Here is a 22,783-nt window from a genome sequence, read left to right on the forward strand (position 1 = left end):
TGGGTGGGGTCACCTGCAATCCTGATGACTTTGCGGGTGAGGCGGGAGTTATAGATATCCATTAGAGAAGGGAGAGAGACACCAACGATCCTCTCAGCTGCTCTCACGATGCGCTGCAGAGTCTTGCAGCAGGACACGGTGCAGGTGCCGTACCACACGGTGATGCAGCTGGTCAGGATGTTCTCGATGGTGCCGCTGTAGAATGTGTGCATGATGGGGGCCGGGACTCTTGCTTTCCTCAGTTTGCGGAGGAAGTACAGACGCTGTTGGGCTTTCTTGGCCAGTGATGCAGTGTTGTTACTCCAGGACAGGTCTTCAGAGATGTGCACACCCAGAAACTTGGTGCTGCTCACCCTCTCCACTGCAGCACCATCGATAGATAGTGGAGCATGCTGGGTGTGCTCTCTCCTGAAGTCTACAACAATCTCTGTCGTCTTCTCCACATTCAGGCGGAGATTGTTGTCCTTGCACCACATGGCCAAGCGACTCACCTCACTCCTGTAGATTGTCTCATCGCCATTGTTGATGAGACCCACCACAGTCGTGTCATCCGCAAACTTAATGAAGAGAATAGAGCTGGATGTTGGTGTGCAGTCGTGGGTCAGCAGAGTGAAGAGGAGGGGGTTCAGCACACGTCCTTGGGGGGCCCCCCGTGTTCAATGTGATGGTGCTGGAGGAGTTGGTGCCGACCCGTACAGCCTATGGTCTCCCCATCAGGAAGTCCAGCAGCCAGTTGCACAGGGAGGTGTTGAGTCCCAGCTGGTCCAGTTTATGAATGAGCTGCTGAGGAAATGATTGTGTTGAATGCTGAGCTAAAGTCTATGAACAGCATTCTAACATACGAGTCTTTTGTCTCCAGGTGGGTGAGGGCTGAGTGGAGGGCAGTGGAGATGGCATCATCGGTCGAACGGTTGGACTGATGCAAACTGGAAAGGGTCCAGGGTGGGGGGGAGAGCAGACTTGATATGTTGCATGACTAGTCACTCAAAGCACTTCATAAGGATGGGAGTGAGTGCGACAGGGCGGTAGTCATTGAAGCAGAATGGAGACGGCTTCTTCGGGACCGGGATGATGGTGGTGGCTTTGAGGCACGTGGGGACAACAGCCTGGCTCAACGAGATGTTGAAGATGTCTGTAAAGACATCCGTGAGCTCCTCGGCACAGCCTCTCAGGACACAACCAGGAATGTTATCAGGACCCGGGGCTTTCCGTGCATTTGTCGTCCTGAGAGCTCTCCTCACGCTGTCTGGGGACAGCGTCAACACCTGGTCGCCGGGAGGTGGTGGGGTCTTCTGTGCTGTGGTGCTGTTGTCTGCCTCAAAGCGAGCGAAGAAGTCATTCAACTGATTCAGCAGAGACGTGGAGTTGTCAAAGGTCTGCGGCGAGGGTTTGTAGTCTGTGATGGTCTGAATCCCCGCCACAGGTTCCTGGTGTCTCTGCTGTCATTGAAATAGTCAGCAATGTACCTGGAATACTGTCTCTTGGCCACCCTGATGCCTTGTGATAGGTTGGCCCTAGCTGTCCTCAGGCCCACCTCGTCCCCAGCTCTGAAGGCTGCGTTCTGAGCCCACAGGAGCCTGTGGACTTCCCCTGTCAGCCATGGCTTCTGATTGGCCCGAATGGAGATGGTTCTGGTGATCATAACATCATCCATGCACTTCCTCATGTAGGCAGTGACGGTCTCCGTGTACTCTTAGATATCTGTGGAGTTGTTGTAGGTGGCCGCCTGTCTGAACATGCTCCAGTCAGTGGTGGAAAAACAGTCCTGGAGTGCCTCTGAGGACCCCTCAAGCCACACACATATCTGCTTTGTAGCTGGTTTGGTGACTTTAACCAGCAGCCTGTATGCTGGCATTAGCATAACAGTGGAGTGATCTGAGGCCCCAAGGTGGAGTAGGGGTAGGGCTTTGTAGGCGTCTTTATGCATGGTGTAAACATTGTCCAGAGTATTGTTTCCACATGTGGGAAAGTTGATATATGTCCATAGAGTTTTGGAAACACGCTCTTGGGGTTCGCATGGTTGAAATCCCCAGCCAGGATGAGAAAAGCATCTGGATGGGCTGTCTGCTGCTCACTGATGTGCTGAGTTCATTCAGTGCTTCACTCCTGTTGTTATTGGAACCGGGAGGGATGTATATTGCTACCAGCAATATGGCTATAAATTCCCTCGGCAGATAGAATGGCCGGCACTTAATAATTATAAACTCCACCAGTGGTGAGCAGTGTTTGCAGACCATGACAGCATCACGGCACCAGGCATCACTGATGTAAACACAGAGTCCTCCGCCGCGAGTCTTCCCCCCCTCGACTAGCACTCTGTCTGACCGGTAGCATGTTAGCCAGGCTAGCTGAATGGCACAGTCCGGGACGCTGTCATTAAGCCATGTTTCCACAAACACGAGGACACAACACTCACTCACAGACTTGGAAGATGAGCGGAGCAGGCAGACATAATCCAGCTTGTTGTCCAGCGAGCGTACGTTGGCCAGAGTGATGGTAGGGATAGCCGGCCGGTGAGGGCTATACCTCCACACTTGCCCCTCTTCTGCATGTTCCGCCTGTGGCGCTTCCACTGTGGGCTGGATGCAGGAGTGGGGGTCGGTGGTTGAGCAGGCCTCTGGAGCAAACCGTAGTCGCATAGCACTTCCGCGTCCACTGGATTTATATCTGTGAATATAGTTCTGCGGATGTCGAGCAGAAACTCACGGGAGTATGTGCACCTTAAGACTGACGGACGCGACAAAGACGAACAGATACACACTGTTTTAAAACACAAAAAAACATGAAAACACCGTTCTGTCAGGACGGAGAGGAGCCGCTGCGTGTGTACGTGCCGCCATCTTGGATGTATGAAACTATTAAAAACTGCATTTTTCTCGTGGTCTATCAGATATATTCCATTCATATAGCATGACAGTGACTCGTTCAATATCATGCTAGCTGAATGGAATATATCTGATAGACCATGAGAAAAACCCAGCCAATATTATTATTATTACTACACATACTCTTCATATCAGCATTCTCGAAGACCAATGCTAGCTTTCCCACGACTTGGGCAGTCCAGTTATCTTCCAACCGGTGTAGCAATAGCATTAGTGAAGGCCAACACTAGCTTACCCGCAACTCGGTACTGTTAGCACAGCAGTAGGTTTTACTGAGCATCTTACAGAACCAGCCACAGTTCTTCTGGACACTTTGACTGTCGTACTTGCTTCTTCATTTTGCACCAAATCCCAGTAGCCTTCGTTATGTTTTCTTTTTTAATCCAAAAAGTGCTCTCTTGTAGAATATGTTGCTCGGATACAAACTTTTTTTTTTTCTGTAACAATCAATTTTGTGCTGGAAAACAAATGTTTGGACTCTAAAATGTTTTTGTACTGACTCGATAATGTAGAAGTCATAAAAGAGAAATCTACAATAAAGTTTGTATGAAAAAAATAGGGGGCTTAAGACTTTTGCACGGTAGTATAGATTCACCACTCAAAGATAAACTTCATATCTTTGCGCCACCGTGTAATATCCTCTAATTTACACATACATATACATATATGCATACAGTGGGGCAAAAAAGTATTTAGTCAGTCACCAATTGTGCAAGTTCTCCCACTTAAAAAGATGAGAGAGGCCTGCAATTTTCATCATAGGTATACCTCAACTATGAGAGACAAAATGAGAAAAAAAAAATCCAGAAAATCACATTGTCTGATTTTTAAAGAATTTATTTGCAAATTATGGTGGAAAATAAGTATTTGGTCAATAACAAAAGTTCATCTCAATACTTTGTTATATACCCTTTGTTGGCAATGACAGAGGTCAAATGTTTTCTGTAAGTCTTCACAAGGTTTTCACACACTGTTGCTGGTATTTTGGCCCATTCCTCCATGCAGATCTCCTCTAAAGCAGTGATGTTTTGGGGCTGTCGCCGGGCAACATGGACTTTCAACTCCCTCCAAAGATTTTCTATGGGGTTGAGATCTGGAGACTGGCTAGGCCACTCCAGGACCTTGAAATGCTTCTTACGAAGCCACTCCTTCGTTGCCCGGGCGGTGTGTTTGGGATCATTGTCATGCTGAAAGACCCAGCCACGTTTCATCTTCAATGCCCTTGCTGATGGAAGGAGGTTTTCACTCAAAATCTCAAGATACATGGCCCCATTCATTCTTTCCTTTACACAGGTCAGTCGTCCTGGTCCCTTTGCAGAAAAACAGCCCCAAAGCATGATGTTTCCACCCCCATGCTTCACAGTAGGTATGGTATTCTTTGGATGCAACTCAGCATTCTTTCTCCTCCAAACACGACAAGTTGAGTTTTTACCAAAAAGTTCTATTTTGGTTTCATCTGACCATATGACATTCTCCCAATCCTCTTCTGGATCATCCAAATGCTCTCTAGCAAACTTCAGACGGGCCTGGACATGTACTGGCTTAAGCAGGGGGACACGTCTGGCACTGCAGGATTTGAGTCCCTGGCGGCGTAGTGTGTTACTGATGGTAGCCTTTGTTACTTTGGTCCCAGCTTTCTGCAGGTCATTCACTAGGTCCCCCCGTGTGGCTCTGGGATTTTTGCTCACCGTTCTTGTGATCATTTTGACCCCACGGGGTGAGATCTTGCGTGGAGCCCCAGATCGAGGGAGATTATCAGTGGTCTTGTATGTCTGATTACGAGTTCAAACAGGTGTCATCAATACAGGTAACGAGTGGAGGACAGAGGAGCCTCTTAAAGAAGTAGTTACAGGTCTGTGAGAGCCAGAAATCTTGCTTCTTTGTAGGTGACCAAATACTTATTTTACCGAGGAATTTACCAATTAATTCATTATAAATCCAACAATGTGATTTCCTGGATTCTTTCCCCCTATTCTGTCTCTCATAGTTGAAGTGTACCTATGATGAAAATTACAGGCCTCTCTCATATTTTTTAAGTGGGAGAACTTGCACAATTGTTGGCTGACATATATTATATATATACACACACACACACACTACCGTTCAAAAGTTTGGGGTCACCCAGACAATTTTGTGTTTTCCATGAAAAGTCAAACTTTTATTTCCCACCATAAGTTGTAAAATGAATAGAAAATATAGTCAAGACATTTTTCTGGCCATTTTGAGCATTTAATCGACCCCACAAATGTGATGCTCCAGAAACTCAATCTGCTCAAAGGAAGGTCAGTTTTATAGCTTCTCTAAAGAGCTCAACTGTTTTCAGCTGTGCTAACATGATTGTACAAGGGTTTTCTAATCATCCATTAGCCTTCTGAGGCAATGAGCAAACACATTGTACCATTAGAACACTGGAGTGATAGTTGCTGGAAATGGGCCTCTATACACCTATGGAGATATTGCACCAAAAACCAGACATTTGCAGCTAGAATAGTCATTTACTATATTAGCAATGTATAGAGTGGATTTCTGATTAGTTTAAAGTGATCTTCATTGAAAAGAACAGTGCTTTTCTTTCAAAAATAAGGACATTTCAAAGTGACCCCAAACTTTTGAATGGTAGTGTATATATATATATATTATATACACACACACATTATTTATATATAATGTATGTGTGTCTATATATATATATATATATATATATATATATATATATATATATATATATATATATATATAGATAGATAGATAGATAGATAGATAGATAGACACACTCCCGATTCCAAAAAAGTTGGGACAAAGTACAAATTGTAAATAAAAACGGAATGCAATAATTTACAAATCTCAAAAACTGATATTGTATTCACAATAGAACATAGACAACATATCAAATGTCGAAAGTGAGACATTTTGAAATTTCATGCCAAACATTGGCTCATTTGAAATTTCATGACAGCAACACATCTCAAAAAAGTTGGGACAGGGGCAATAAGAGGCTGGAAAAGTTAAAGGTACAAAAAAGGAACAGCTGGAGGACCAAATTGCAACTCATTAGGTCAATTGGCAATAGGTCATTAACATGACTGGGTATAAAAAGAGCATCTTGGAGTGGCAGCGGCTCTCAGAAGTAAAGATGGGAAGAGGATCACCAATCCCCCTAATTCTGCACCGACAAATAGTGGAGCAATATCAGAAAGGAGTTCGACAGTGTAAAATTGCAAAGAGTTTGAACATATCATCATCTACAGTGCATAATATCATCAAAAGATTCAGAGAATCTGGAAGAATCTCTGTGCGTAAGGGTCAAGGCCGGAAAACCATACTGGGTGCCCGTGATCTCCGGGCCCTTAGACGGCACTGCATCACATACAGGCATGCTTCTGTATTGGAAATCACAAAATGGGCTCAGGAATATTTCCAGAGAACATTATCTGTGAACACAATTCACCGTGCCATCCGCCGTTGCCAGCTAAAACTCTATAGTTCAAAGAAGAAGCCGTATCTAAACATGATCCAGAAGCGCAGACGTCTTCTCTGGGCCAAGGCTCATTTAAAATGGACTGTGGCAAAGTGGAAAACTGTTCTATACCCAGTCATGTTAATGACCTATTGCCAATCGTGGTTGTATATAACATTTCTTTAAATAACAAGTGCATCCATTAATTAGTATATCAAGGATATGAGTTTGGGTGTGGAACAGATTGCTTGGAATAGACCTGTTTAAGCAAATTTATATCGCTTTATATATTTAAGTTATTCCACAAAATCGAGTCGGACATGAGCTGATAGCCGACGAGGAGCGTAGCACCGAGTCAGCTATACACCATGTATGACGAGATTGAGTGGAATAACTGTTTAATTCTATCCACGTTCACTGGATTTTTTTTCCTTTTTTTTTTTTAGAAACAGAGCATTTTTATTTTTAGCAAATTTGATAAATAAAAACTTTATACAAAACATCCAACAAAATCATTTCTGCTTAGAATGTAAACAAACCGGCGAAATGACAGGAGCAATTTGTGAAAAATGCTATAATAATAATTCTTGAAAAATAAAAAAAAAAGATACGTTCTTACCATCAAATACTTTCATTCCATATTTTGTTGCTTTTTTTTGGGGGGGGGGGGATTTGTTTTCAAGTAAAGTTTTCATTTCGTCCTCGGTTGGTTCAGCAACACGCTCCGCCATTTTGTTTTTCTCTACTCATGGTATATGAGCTGATATCCTAGGAGTAGAGTAGCCAATCAGAGAGTGTGATTGCTCATATCGAGTGAATGTGGATAGAACAAATAGCTTTACATATACACTACATAGCCAAAGGTTTGTGGACACTCATGTGTCCCTTCCACAAACTGCTGCCACAAAGTTGGAAGCACACAATTGTATAAAATATCTTTGAATGTTGTAGCATTAGAGTTTCCTTTCGCTGGAACGAAGGGGCCCAAACCTGTTCCGACCTCAACACCACTGAACACCTTTTGAGATGAAACGCACCCAGAAATGTTGGTTAGTTTAGTATACTGTGAACAGAAATGGTATGTGGTGCCCGTTTATTATGTGTGTGTGACACTTACCCAGGACCTATGTTCAAGGCCATCCTGTTGTTGAAACCGATCAAGCCGGAGGAGTGATGTGGCATTAACCCCTCCTCCACACAAAACACATGAACCGTTACTATTAGAGCTGGGACTTGAGCTCAGCCAAAATTTAGCCAGACACACCAAAAAAGCAGCAGAGCAAAGGCTTTTGCAAGGGATTAGCGGTAGGCTGCCAGGTCGCATCGATGTTGATTTTAAAAGTAACTCAGTAAATTATACAGGGAAATGAATACTTAAGTCTGAGTGAAAAATACTGTAGCGAGCGTGCAGCGTGGAAGAAGAGTCTGGAGACAGAAATCTTAGTTTCTCGGTCGTTAGCCTGTGCTACTTGCTCTCGATGGATAGCACTGGGTTGACCGCTTTATTAGCATTCGCTAACACTACTGATGAAAGCTACACCGGCTGGAAGGTGACTTCACTGCTGCGCTAACGGCACTGACTCGCGGTTAAGCTCACGTTGGTTTCGAGAGTGCGGAGGGTGATAAATTTTTGGTCCCTCCCACTATAAATCAAAATCTGATTGGTTAATTCATCTGTTACTTTCTATGCAAACATACACTGCCATGGTCTTTTGTCCCAGCAATGAAGTCCTAACCAATGAGTGAGCCAACGCTAAACCCTTCTCAGCCTAGAGACAACAAACAAAAAAATCTCATTGGATAACTCGATTTTAATGTTAAAGAAATTAAATATAACATTTGAAATGCTGATATGTTTGGGCCTTCTCTAAAGGCCTAGAAGGCCCTGACGGTTCCCCTCTGATATACCCCATTCCCACTCAGTGGGAATAATGGTAATGGTGTTGTGTGGGAAATGAGAGCAAAACAACCAAGTCGAAATGTTAATCGATGCCATGGCAGTCTAGTAACCTTTACGGAAATCTTTTGCCATGACTCCAGTGGGAATTGGAAGCATCAAATGAACGTGTTGTGACAGGACATGACATTGGTGGTGACGTCAGTGATGTAGTGGCATTTTGACGGAACTACTCATACGACCTCCGTGGAAATTCAAAACAGCATGCAGAGAAATCATCAGCGGATGAAGAAAAAGTATAAAAATATAAATTTGCTCGAACAAAACAAATATTCAGCAACAGGGAGCGAACTCTCTGAACAGAGATGTGATGCTAGCTAGCTGATATCTCCACTTATTGTTTTTATCTCATATAGTAACGGAGTTCGTAAGTGAAAGAGGCTAAACACACACACACACAATGACAAGCCAAGCAGGCAGCATGTAATAAAACTATGGGTGACGATGAAGACGTTTGTTCTCTTGTGAACCTTGAAGCAGAGGATAAGTGAGGCTTACCATAATGTGTGTGCACTTTTTCCTCAAGATGCTTTTTATCAGATCCTTAACAGCTTGACCGCAGCTCACGTGAGCTTAAGGGAAGGGGAAACGAGTCACAACCACGTCACTGCTGAAATGAGATAATCCGTGCAACATGAGGATTTGCAGTCAGCTAAGTCAGTCTCGCGACGTGAAAAATCATTAAACAGTGACTAAAGGTCAGCTAGTGGAAGTCAACACGAAGACCTTACCCGTAGACAGTAAATAGAGCCTCCGTGTTTTCCACATGCTCGGTTGGACTGAGATCGAAGGTTAGCAAAATGTCAACAGTATACAGGCTAAGATAAATACCTCTCTTGGTATTTATCATTTTTAAAGACGTCAGTCTGTAACCACCCGCCGTCTGAGCTGACATAACCCCTGGCTCTGTTTATGTCATTTTAGCTTGCCTTAATGTGCCTAAGTTTCTCACAGGTATCTTGAACAGGATTCTTCAGATCTATAGTCCTGATATCTGAAAAATGTGCAAGAGTCACAGTGATCTGTTAGTCATGGGAATATTACATGAAGGTGAAGTGACCTTTCAAGCTTAAGCAAGACAGTTGGGAAAGCCCAGCGGTGGTGTTCTCCCTTATGACGCACTTTGCCAACCAGCAATTTAAGGATCCCCGGTTAATCCTACTGCAGCTAAAGCCAACCTGCTGCTGGCCTCGGGGTAAAAGGGCAGGTGAAGGATATATACACACAGTGCTGAGCGTAAATGAGTACACCCCCTTTGAAAAGTAACATTTTAAACAAGATCTCAATGAACACAAACAATTTCCAAAATGTTGACAAGACAAAGTTTAATAGAACATCTGTTTAACTTATAACAGGAAAGTAAGGTTAATAATATAACTTAGATTACACATTTTTCAGTTTTACTCAAGTTAGGGTGGTGCAAAAATGAGTACACCCCACAACAAAAACTACTACATCTAGTACTTTGTCTGGCCTCCATGATTTTTAATGACAGCACCAAGTCTTCTAGGCATGGAATGAACAAGTTGGCGACATTTTGCAGCATCAATCTTTTTCCATTCTTCAACAATGACCTCTTTTAGTGACTGGATGCTGGATGGAGAGTGATACTCAACTTGTCTCTTCAGAATTCTCCAAAGAAAATAATTTCTTTTCACCACAAAGGTGAAGGCTACAAGAAGATCAGCAAAGCTTTACTTATCAGTCAGAATACTGTAGCAAAAGTGGTACAAAAATTTAAGAAAGATGGAACTGCAACCATCTCACAGAGACGTCCAGGTCGTCAACACCTCGACAGGAGCGTCTTCTGATGAGAAGGGTTGAAGAAAATCAGCATGCAAGTTCACTGCAGTTATCTAAAGAAGTAGAAAGCCAAACTGGGGTGACTATTTCCCGTGACACAATACGGTGTACACTGCAGAGGAATGGCATGCATGGATGCCGTCCACAAAAGAAGCCTCTCCTAAAGCCCAGGCACAAAAAAGCCCGCCTAAAGTTTTCCAGGGCCCATGCTGACAAAGATGAAGACTACTGGGACTCTGTACTCTGGAGTGATGAGACCAAGATAAATGTTTTTGAAATTGATGGCTTCAAAACTGTATGGCGTCGCAAAGGTGAGGGATACAAAGAAAAATGCATGGTGCCTACAGTGAAACATGGTGGTGGCAGTGTCCTTATGTGGGGCTGCATGAATGCTGCTGGTGTCGGGGAGCTGCATTTCATTGATGGCATCATGAATTCACAGACGTATTGCTCTATACTGAAAGAGAAGATGCTACCATCACTCCGTGCCCTTGGTCGTCGTGCACTTTTCCAACATGACAATGATCCTAAACACACATCTAAGGCCACTGCTGGATTTCTGAAGAAGAACAGGGTGAAAGTGATTCAGTGGCCAAGTATGTCTCCTGATCTGAACCCAATCAAACACCTATAGGGAATTCTGAAGAGACAAGTTGAGCATCACTCTCCATCCAGCATCCAGTCACTAAAAGAGATCATTCTTGAAGCATGGAAAAAGATTGATGTTGCAAAATGTCGCCAACTTGTTCATTCCATGCCTAGAAGACTTGGTGCTGTCATTAAAAATCATGGAGGCCAGACAAAGTACTAGATGTAGTAGTTTTTGTTGTGGGGTGTACTCATTTTTGCACCACCCTAATTTGAGTAAAACTGAAAAATGTGTAATCTAAGTTATATTATTAACCTTACTTTCCCGTTATAAGTTACAGATGTTCTATTAAACTTTGTCTTTTCAACATTTTGGAAATTGTTTGTGTTCATTGAGATATTGTTTAAAATGTTACTTTTCAAAGGGGGTGTACTCATTTACATTCAGCACTCTGTGTGTGTGTGTACAACCCTAATTCCAAAAAAGTTGGGACAAAGTACAAATTGTAAATAAAAACGGAATGCAATAATTTACAAATCTCAAAAACTGATATTGTATTCACAGTAGAACATAGACAACATATCAAATGTCAAAAGTGAGACATTTTGAAATTTCATGCCAAATATTGGCTCATTTGAAATTTCATGACAGCAACACATCTCAAAAAAGTTGGGACAGGGGCAATAAGAGGCTGGAAAAGTTAAAGGTACAAAAAAGGAACAGCTGGAGGACCAAATTGCAACTCATTAGGTCAATTGGCAATAGGTCATTAACATGACTGGGTATAAAAAGAGCATCTTGGAGTGGCAGCGGCTCTCAGAAGTAAAGATGGGAAGAGGATCACCAATCCCCCTAATTCTGCGCCGACAAATAGTGGAGCAATATCAGAAAGGAGTTCGACAGTGTAAAATTGCAAAGAGTTTGAACATATCATCATCTACAGTGCATAATATCATCAAAAGATTCAGAGAATCTGGAAGAATCTCTGTGCGTAAGGGTCAAGGCCGGAAAACCATAATGGGTGCCCGTGATCTTCGGGCCCTTAGACGGCACTGCATCACATACAGGCATGCTTCTGTATTGGAAATCACAAAATGGGCTCAGGAATATTTCCAGAGAACATTATCTGTGAACACAATTCACCGTGCCATCCGCCGTTGCCAGCTAAAACTCTATAGTTCAAAGAAGAAGCCGTATCTAAACATGATCCAGAAGCGCAGACGTCTTCTCTGGGCTAAGGTTCATTTAAAATGGACTGTGGCAAAGTGGAAAACTGTTCTGTGGTCAGACGAATCAAAATTTGAAGTTCTTTATGGAAATCAGGGACGCCGTGTCATTCGGACTAAAGAGGAGAAGGACGACCCAAGTTGTTATCAGCGCTCAGTTCAGAAGCCTGCATCTCTGATGGTATGGGGTTGCATTAGTGCGTGTGGCATGGGCAGCTTACACATCTGGAAAGACACCATCAGTGCTGAAAGGTATATCCAGGTTCTAGAGCAACATATGCTCCCATCCAGACGACGTCTCTTTCAGGGAAGACCTTGCATTTTCCAACATGACAATGCCAAACCACATACTGCATCAATTACAGCATCATGACTGCGTAGAAGAAGGGTCCGGGTACTGAACTGGCCAGCCTGCAGTCCAGATCTTTCACCCATAGAAAACATTTGGCGCATCATAAAACAGAAGATACGACAAAAAAGACCTAAGACAGTTGAGCAGCTAGAATCCTACATTAGACAAGAATGGGTTAACATTCCTATCCCTAAACTTGAGCAGCTTGTCTCCTCAGTCCCCAGACGTTTACAGACTGTTGTAAAGAGAAAAGGGGATGTCTCACAGTGGTAAACATGGCCTTGTCCCAACTTTTTTGAGATGTGTTGTTGTCATGAAATTTAAAATCACCTAATTTTTCTCTTTAAATGATGCATTTTCTCAGTTTAAACATTTGATATGACATCTATGTTCTATTCTGAATAAAATATGGAATTTTGAAACTTCCACATCATTGCATTCCGTTTTTATTTACAATTTGTACTTTGTCCCAACTTTTTTGGAATCGGGGTTGTATTATATATGCGTAATGGTTGGTAAAATGTCTCCAGAATTATATAGAAGTTCAAACTTTCTGCAAAAGGCGAGTGTCTGTAAAATGCTCATGTGGTTTATTGTTCCTGTTTGGACACAGCATGAAGTTTGAAGCTTGATCTCCATCTAGTGGCACGGTTTATTAGACCTATACAAAATGAGTGTAGCAAGATTCACAAGTTGACAAACCAAAAGAAAAGCATGTCTCTCCAGCTCCAGAAATTATAACCGGAGGAGGGAGAACCATTGTTTATCACAATAACACGGTTCAGTCTGCGGATGAGGGAACACACCCCGTAACCTCTGGCAGAAGCTAAAACTTTAGTTCTAGTTAACTAATAAAACATGTATCTTCCTATTCACATTCATGCACACACATGGAATTATGTGGTAAAAAAAAAAAAAAAGTGTTAAAAAAATATTTTATGTTTCATATTTTAGATTCTTCAGCGTACCCAGCGTCTACCTGGATGACGCTTTATACACTATTAGCATTATCTCACCCAGTTTCATGAGGTAGTCACCTGGAATGCTTTGCAATTAACAGTTGTGTCTCGTCAAAAGTTAATTAGTCAACGAGTTTCTTGCCTTCTTAATGCGTTTGAGATCAAACAGTAAATAATAAATATACAGTAAACAGCCTTATTCACTACCATAACTGTATAACTGTAGTAATCCATATTGTGTCACGAACCGCTCAACCAAGTAAAGAAACGACATCCATCATTACTTTAAAGCCAAACAAAACCCAAAAGTAAACTCCTTTATACCGACAGATAATATCCATACGAGACATGTTCATATTTGTACCTGTATATCGTGTACAGATTTTATTTAAAAAAAAAAACAATGTCCCTGGGCGCTGGCATCTTACTCTCTCCGAGGATCAAATATCACGCTCAGAGTACAAATTACACGAGAGAATCCGAGATCGTGACGTCACTTACTGAGGCTGAGATCTAGTGGATACATCGCTTCTAAACAGCTGTAAACAATCCTGAAGATGTCTGAGTGTCAAGTGTTTGGCTGTAAAGCCCAATCATTGAAGCAATGAGCACGAGTGCACACACACACACACACACACACACACACACACACACACACAAGTAAACAGAGAACACACACATATGCAGCCTTTGGGAGCCTTTTGCTGCCTGTAATCACTACTCAGAGTGGATTGTTTTTCCCAAAACATAAAATTTTCCTTGTATTTTTATGTGACATGCTTTTGTTTGTTTTCATTCACAGCTATCTTTTTAGGTGGCAAGAATCACGTTGCTATGACAGCAAACATTGTTTATTAGTATCTGTGTCAGTACTGCGCGTGCATTCTCTCACCGAGCGAGATTTACACTTCATAAAAGTGAAGTCTGTTGATTTGTATATTTTGTTGCCAGTAAAAATCACACGGTTCCAGAAAATTTCGGAGTAGACCTTTAGAATTAGAAGCCTTTATCTGTCACATAAACATTACAGCACAGGAAAGCTCTTTCTCTGTATTTAACCCATCTGCAACACACACACACACACACACACACACACACACACACACACACACACACACAAAGAGACAGAGAGAAAAACAGAGACAGAAAGAAAAAGAAAGAAAAAGAGAGATACAGAGAGAGTGATAAAAAAGACAGATAGAGAGAGACAGTCACAGAGAGAGAGAAAAAAAGAGACAGAGAGACACAGAGACACAGAGAGAGAGAAAAAAGAAAGAGACAGAAAGAGAGACAGAGACACAGAGAGAGAGAAAAAGAGACAGAGAGACCGAGACAGAGAAAAAGAAAGACACAGAGACAAAGACAGAAAAAGAAAGCGACAGATGACAGAGAGTGAAAAAGAGAGACAGAGAGCGAGAAAAAGATAGATAGAGAGACAGATAGAGAGACCGAGACAGAGAAAGAGACACAGAGACAGCGACAAAGAGAGAAAAAGAAAGCGACAGATGACAGAGAGAAAAAGAGAGACAGAGAGAGAAAAAGAGACAGAGAGACAGAGAGAGAGAAAAAGAGACAGACAGACAGACAGACAGAGAGCAAGACAGAGAAAAAGAGAGACACAGAGAGAGAGAGAGAGAGACAGACAGACAGACAGACACAGAGAAACAGAGACAGAGACGGACAGATACAGAGAGTGAGTGTGAGAGAGATAGAGAGAGAGAGAGAGAGAGAGAGAGAGAGAGAGAGAGAGAGAGCGTAGTGGCGCCTGGGGATTTTTTTTAATTAGAAGCCTTTATTTGATGGCTCTGTGTTATGAAGGTAAACGGTGTACTAGTGATCCCGTTACATCACAAGCAGATATCCGGTTTCAGCTCAAATAGCTGCACCCACATAAGCCTATTTTTAGCAAGATCATAACTTTTAAAATGGATAAATTATTGATAGAAAAGTTTTATGTTTAATTTAAACGTGCAGTGGGGCACATCAGGGCACTTGCTGTGATCAACAAACGGTATTTATTTTTTGGTATTTATTTATTGTTTGACTAAGACATGAAGTATCTTTTCGTTAATAAAAACAAAGAAAAACCATTAAATCGGAAGGTGTGTGTCCAAACATCATTCGACAGGTACTGTATGCATGTGTGTACACACACACACACACACAAAAAAAAGTGAACATTAACTGAAGCTTTTGATGTGCTGCAGCTGCCAAATGATTGGCTCATTGGATAATTGCATGAATAAGCAGAGGTATAGGTATTCCTACTGAGTATAGTGTGTGTGCGTGCATGTGTGTATTATACAGTAAAATAGTAAAATTACCAAACTGCCCTGGATAATCCATCCTGACCAGCTGTGAATAGTAGCAGTAAGTGTGTTATCATTAGGAATATTATTTATACTGACCTTTTCCAGATATTACTTCATTTTCAATGCGCCATCTGAATCCAAACTACAAAATGGAAACACAAAAACAATCATCAATTTCTCCTGAGACATGGAAGTCAGAGACATCAGTCCTCAGTCCCAGAAGGAGACGTACCTTGTTTTCTTTGTATCTGCTGAGGTCAGCAATACAGTACTCCTTGAACAGCTTGTCATAGTACTTCTTTGCGAGCTCTTTCTCCCTAAAAAGGGCAAATCTGTTCATGTGTGACCAAAGTAAACGATTTAACTACGAGTAAACTGGGTTTTAGAATGAAGATGAAACTTTACCAGGTCATATCATCCTCATCCTCGTCTCTCCAGAGGAAGCGGTGATGTTCTCTCACCACGTCCATATCCGTTTTGTCGTTTGCCCTGCACGCACAGTGCATTCAGGTTAGACAACTCACATCAAAATTAATCAGCTGCACAAGATGACGGAAATGGATTACTCAATATATTATAGACACGAGCGTTTTACTGGGAAATACACCACTCGTATTTCTCATACGAGCTCCATCCGGGACATGGAGAACCAAAATCGTGACAAATCTCGAAATGTCACTGGTGAGGAAATCGATGAATTGTTTTGATAAATTTGGGTCCTTTTTGTTTGTTTCGATATAATAAAAAGAAAAATCACACGTTGGCTTGAAGATATGAAGTTTATCTTCTTGTGTTGAAAAACTCGCATTTTTCATACGAAATACATCACGGATCTGAGTGACGTATTTAAATAATATTGGCTGGCGTTGAGTGGTATATCAGATATATTCCATTCGGCTAGAAACATACTGAACAAGCCAAAGATAAGTTCAACATCAAGCTAGCTGAATGGAATATATCTGATAGACCATGAAAAAAAGCTAGCCGATATTATCATCATCATCATAAATACACATTCTTTCGGGTGTTCAATGTGTCTTTGTCTTTCAAAATTCTCTCAAAATCTTCAGTATTTAACGAAGCAAACCTGGCGGCCATGTTTGTTTACGAATTCTCACAGTCGCTCGCTAGCGCAGAAGTTTTACGTCTCCGACGCGTGACATCATGTTGTCTTGACCACCATGCAATATCGTGAACCATATTCAACGCTCATTCTCCATTGGGTAGAGTGACATAATACACGTAGGATAAGCGATATGCTAACAATATTGCATGCTGTCAAACCAAATGAATGAAACCCACCAGAAGGGAATAGAACATATGTTTTTATTCCATTGAAAAAGTGTCCTGTACACTAGAGGTCTGCGCGGGTCGGATTTTTCAGTCCCGCTCCCGCCCGCATTGTGCAGTCCCACTCCCGCCCGCACCCGCAAAGAATTATGATTTTCAGTCCCGCTCCCGCTCGCGCCCACAAAAATATTATGATTTTCAGTCCCGCTCCCGCCCGCGCCTGCCATATTTTGTCCCGCTCCCGCCCGCAAATCCCACATGATGCAGACGTTCTCAGGAAAGTTCTTGTCTTGACACAGCGTGATGGTGCCCCACCCCCTACTTTGAGTGGATTTGAGCATAAATATCTACAGCTCACGTTTGTTATTGTTTACCTTGTTTCTGAATTCAGCATGTAGTATCTCTAATAATAATAATTAGTGCTGTTAAACGATTAAAATGTTTAATCGCAAATCGCACATTTTTATCACATGAGAAACCATTGTAATTCTCTGATCAGTATAAAAAAGTGAATGGCTTGCTTTGTACCAATGTTTTTTTTTTTATTGCAAAGCAGAGCTAGTAAAAGAAGTGAATTGGTTTACTGCTTGCGTTAGTCTACAACTTTAATCAGAGAGACATGTTACACAGTGACGGTAGGCTTGACTCAATGCTATCCCAGAAATCCTTCCTGTAATATGCAAATTTGGCTGTCCAATCAGAGGCGGCCAAATTTGCATATTACAGGAAGGATTTCTGGGATAGCATTGAGTCAAGCCTACCGTCACTGTGTAACCTGTCTCTCTGATTAAAGTTGTAGACTAACGCAACAAGTAAATCAATTCACTCATGGTTCTCTTGCTAGCTGGGTGTGAACTGCGAGTCATTAGAATGATCAAAGAATTTCCCGTTAGGATGATCAATGGCAAGTTTAAGATGCCATTTCTCACTCAATCTGGCAATCTGACTTTCTCTGCAAATTTAGGCATCTTAAAATGTTTTTATTAATGCCAAATAAAATGTCCAGCATGAATTATATATGATAGACATAAATTAATAATTTATAAATTTTATTTCAAGCACGTTTTTAGTTAGCGGGACTGCAGCTTATCACCGCTCCCACCCGCGCTGCATATGTGCACTCCCGCTCCCGCCCGCATATGTGCACTTCCGGTCCCTCCCGCGCCCGCAATGAGCTTTCAAAATTTGTCCCGCGCCGCACTGCTTTGCAGCGGGTCCCGCGAGTCCCGCGGGACTCCCGTGGGAGTGCAGGGCTCTACTGTACACTACCGTTCAAAAGTTTGGGGTCACCCAGACAATTTTGCGTTTTCCATGAAAAGTCACACTTTTATTTCCCACCATAAGTTGTAAAATGAATAGAAAATATAGTCAAGACATTTTTCTGGCCATTTTGAGCATTTAATCGACCCCACAAATGTGATGCTCCAGAAACTCAATCTGCTCAAAGGAAGGTCAGTTTTATAGCTTCTCTAAAGAGCTCAACTGTTTTCAGCTGTGCTAACATGATTGTACAAGGGTTTTCTAATCATCCATTAGCCTTCTGAGGCAATGAGCAAACACATTGTACCATTAGAACACTGGAGTGAGAGTTGCTGGAAATGGGCCTCTATACACCTATGGAGATATTGCACCAAAAACCAGACATTTGCAGCTAGAATAGTCATTTACCACATTAGCAATGTATAGAGTGGATTTCTGATTAGTTTAAAGTGATCATTGAAAAGAACAGTGCTTTTCTTTCAAAAATAAGGACATTTCAAAGTGACCCCAAACTTTTGAACGGTAGTGTATGTATAATAATTAACAGTTATTCCACTAAATCGGGTTGTACACGAGCTGACAGCCGATGAGGCACATAGCACCGAATTGGCTACAAGTCATGTACGACGAGATTGAGAAATATAGAAAATTCTAAAGAGTTCACAAACTTTCACGCACCACTGTAACCAGACATAAAACCACGCTCTAGGTGCTGGTCACTAGATGGCGGTGTTGGGTGATTTGACCTTCGATTCTCTAGCCTGTTGGGTTGCAGGTCTACTACTATTCTTATTTCAGTTGCTATATTGTTCAATATTATTTGGGGTTTTTTTTGTTGTGCAATAAAATAACATTTCTCTGAACTGACTCTTTCCAGTGTTATTTCAAATCTAATTTTGCCCCTTGCATATCTGACAAGGTAAAAAGCAACAAATGTAATAATGTTGAATTGTGCCTAAATCAGCCCTAGATGCTGCCAGAATGCACCATTCGAAGTCTCGAATTTCAAAAGTTTCCAGGGGAACATGTCCCCGGACCCCCCCGAGCAACTTTCCGCACGTAAACATCTCCTATTCCCCTATGAAAATGAGTAAAAACTATAGAAATAGGTTAAATTTAGTCATCTTTAAAATAACAGTACGATTAAAGAGCGTGAAGATCTGAATTGAAAACTTGTTTAATTTTGTAAATATATATTTAAAAAAAAAAAAAGGTTATGAACATTTGAAAATCCAGTGTTCTATACAGTGGTGCTTGAAAGTTTGTGAACCCTTTAGAATTTTCTATATTTTTTTGCATAAATGACCTAAAACATCATCAGATTTTCACACAAGTCACTAAAAGTAGACAAAGAGAACCCAGTTAAACAAAGGACACAAAAATATTATACTTGGTCATTTATTTATTGAGGAAAATGATCCAATATTACATATCTGTGAGTGGCAAAAGTATGTGAACCTTTGCTTTCAGTATCTGGTGTGACCCCCTTGTGCAGCAATAACTGCAACTAAACGTTTGCGGTAACTGTTGATCAGTCCTGCACACCGGCGTGGAGGAATTTTAGCCCATTCCTCCATACAGAACAGCTTCAACTCTGGGATGTTGGTGGGTTTCCTCACATGAACTGCTCGCTTCAGGTCCTTCCACAACATTTCGATTGGATTAAGGTCAGGACTTTGACTTGGCCATTCCAAAACATTAACTTTATTCTTCTTTAACCATTCTTTGGTAGAACGACTTGTGTGCTTAGGGTCGTTGTCTTGCTGCATGACCCACCTTCTCTTGAGAGTCAGTTCATGGACAGATGTCCTGGCCCAGATGCAGCAAAACGGGCCCAAACCATGATACTACCACCACCATGTTTCACACGTTCTTATGCTGGAATGCAGTGTTTTTCTTTCTCCATACATAACGCTTCTCATTTAAACCAAAAAGTTCTATTTTAGTCTCATCCATCCACAAAGCAATTTTCCAATAGCCTTCTGGCTTGCCCATGTGATCTTTAGCAAAATGCAGACGAGCAGTAATGTTCTTTTTGGAGAGCAGTGGCTTTCTCCTTGCAACCCTGCCATGCACACCATTGTTGTTCAGTGTTCTCCTGATGGTGGACTCATGAACATTAACATTAGCCAATGTGAGAGAGGCCTTCAGTTGCTTAGAAGTTACCCTGGGGTCCTTTGTGACCTCGTCGACTATTACACGCCTTGCTCTTGGAGTGATCTTTGTTGGTCGACCACTCCTGGGGAGGGTAACAATGGTCTTGAATTTCCTCCATTTGTACACAATCTGTCTGACTATGGATTGGTGGAGTCCAAACTCTTTAGAGATGGTTTTGTAACCTTTTCCAGCCTGATGAGCATCAACAACACTTTTTCTGAGGTCCTCAGAAATCTCCTTGGTTCGTGCCATGATACACTTCCACAAACATGTGTTGTGAAGATCAGACTTTGATAGATCCCTGTTCTTTAAATAAAACAGGGTGCTCACTCACACCTGATTGTCATCCCATTGATTGAAAACACCTGACTCTAATTTCACCTTCAAATTAACTGCTAATCCTAGAGGTTCACATACTTTTGCCACTCACAGATATGTAATATTGGATCATTTTCCTCAACAAATAAATGGCCAAGTATAATATTTTTGTCTCCTTTGTTTAACTGGGTTCTCTTTATCTACTTTTAGGACTTGTGTGAAAATCTGATGACGTTTTAGGTCATATTTATACAGAAATATAGAAAATTCTAAAGGGTTCAAGCGCCACTGTATGAATGGCAGTCAGTGCATGCAGCGAAACCCTTTATTTTCATTTCTGGGTTGAGTACCAGGATAGTCTAGACCTATATATATTACAATATCTTCCTATTTCTATAGTAATTACTCATTTTCAGAAGGGAATAGGAGACATTTACGTGCGGAAAGTACTCTGCATTGTTCAATTTATGGTACTGATTTTTGCAGAAAGCCCTGAATGTGTTATTTATTCTCGAATCGACACTGGCTTTATCTAAACACTTTTAAACATCTTTAAAGGCCAAACGAAAACATGTTCTCCCATACGAACGTATGGGAGGTTCATCAGCGCAATGGCACGCTGTCAAGCCTATTTACAGTCCCACTTCGGAGGGACGGATAGGAGAGGAGAGGAGTGGAGTGTCTCATACTCACGTGGATCTTTTGAAATCCTCCAGCTTTCCTCCATAGTACAGTACGTAGTCGCTGACAAACTTCTTATGCCTTTCAAACTTTAAGACGGCATCAAGGATCAACAGCTCTTATAGAAACACTAAGTGCTCACTATAGTGCTGTGCCAGGTTACAAATCAAACTGCATTCACAAATATATCAAGTGATAATCATCAGTTTCGATAACGGAGCCTTTTGTAAGCCCAAGGTTGATTAATGAAATACCGAACGCCAACTGTTTACAATCATAAACAAGGTATCAGCCATGACACATTTGGTTTAAAAAACTGCTAAATTATTCGACGTTCACTGAAAGGATACAGCATTCATGGATATGAGGTGGTGGCGCCGATTCCTGGCCTCCTCCCTGTAGTGCAGCAGAAAACAGCGTTAGGACTCAGCTATAGACCGACGCGTTACACCTTGTATTATGTCTCGGGTACCTGTCCCATTCATCTGCAGCCACATTTCTGTGAGCGACCTTGGCGTGTTTCCCTCTCTGGAATGGTTTCTGCAGCAGCTCATCTTCACGTGCCCTGTTAAGGAGGTGAAAGGACACACCTTAGTACAACCCCGATTCCAAAAAAGTTGGGACAAAGTACAAATTGTAAATAAAAATGGAATGCAATAATTTACAAGTCTCAAAAACTGATATTGTATTCACAATAGAACATAGACAACATACCAAATGTCGAAAGTGAGACATTTTGAAATTTCATGCCAAATATTGGCTCATTTGAAATTTCATGACAGCAACACGTCTCAAAAAAGTTGGGACAGGGGCAATAAGAGGCTGGAAAAGTTAAAGGTACAAAAAAGGAACAGCTGGAGGACCAAATTGCAACTCATTAGGTCAATTGGCAATAGGTCATTAACATGACTGGGTATAAAAAGAGCATCTTGGAGTGGCAGCGGCTCTCAGAAGTAAAGATGGGAAGAGGATCACCAATCCCCCTAATTCTGCGCCGACAAATAGTGCAGCAATATCAGAAAAGAGTTCGACAGTGTAAAATTGCAAAGAGTTTGAACATATCATCATCTACAGTGCATAATATCATCAAAAGATTCAGAGAATCTGGAAGAATCTCTGTGCGTAAGGGTCAAGGCCGGAAAACCATACTGGGTGCCCGTGATCTTCGGGCCCTTAGACGGCACTGCATCACATACAGGCATGCTTCTGTATTGGAAATCACAAAATGGACTCAGGAATATTTCCAGAGAACATTATCTGTGAACACAATTCACCGTGCCATCCGCCGTTGCCAGCTAAAACTCTATAGTTCAAAGAAGAAGCCGTATCTAAACACGATCCAGAAGCGCAGACGTCTTCTCTGGGCCAAGGCTCATTTAAAATGGACTGTGGCAAAGTGGAAAACTGTTCTGTGGTCAGACGAATCAAAATTTGAAGTTCTTTATGGAAATCAGGGACGCCGTATCATTCGGACTAAAGAGGAAAAGGACGACCCAAGTTGTTATCAGCGCTCAGTTCAGAAGCCTGCATCTCTGAT

General features: G+C 41.8%; 1 protein-coding gene across 1 annotated transcript in view; it reads right to left on the bottom strand.

Annotated features, from left to right (window-relative positions):
* fra10ac1 (FRA10A associated CGG repeat 1) overlaps positions 1–22,783 on the bottom strand; it is a 52,708-nt gene that overhangs the window by 19,616 nt on the left and 10,309 nt on the right. Inside the window, exons 3-8 of the mRNA XM_060938808.1 lie at positions 21,719–21,811; positions 21,597–21,642; positions 21,259–21,335; positions 15,946–16,029; positions 15,773–15,857; positions 15,637–15,682 (exon numbers count right to left, since the gene is read on the bottom strand). Of these exons, the coding sequence (XP_060794791.1) occupies positions 15,637–15,682; positions 15,773–15,857; positions 15,946–16,029; positions 21,259–21,335; positions 21,597–21,642; positions 21,719–21,811 (431 nt within the window). The remainder of the gene's footprint in view (positions 1–15,636; positions 15,683–15,772; positions 15,858–15,945; positions 16,030–21,258; positions 21,336–21,596; positions 21,643–21,718; positions 21,812–22,783) is intronic.

Source organism: Neoarius graeffei, chromosome 14 (assembly GCF_027579695.1).
Source record: "Neoarius graeffei isolate fNeoGra1 chromosome 14, fNeoGra1.pri, whole genome shotgun sequence".
NCBI classification, from domain to species: Eukaryota; Metazoa; Chordata; class Actinopteri; order Siluriformes; family Ariidae; genus Neoarius; species Neoarius graeffei.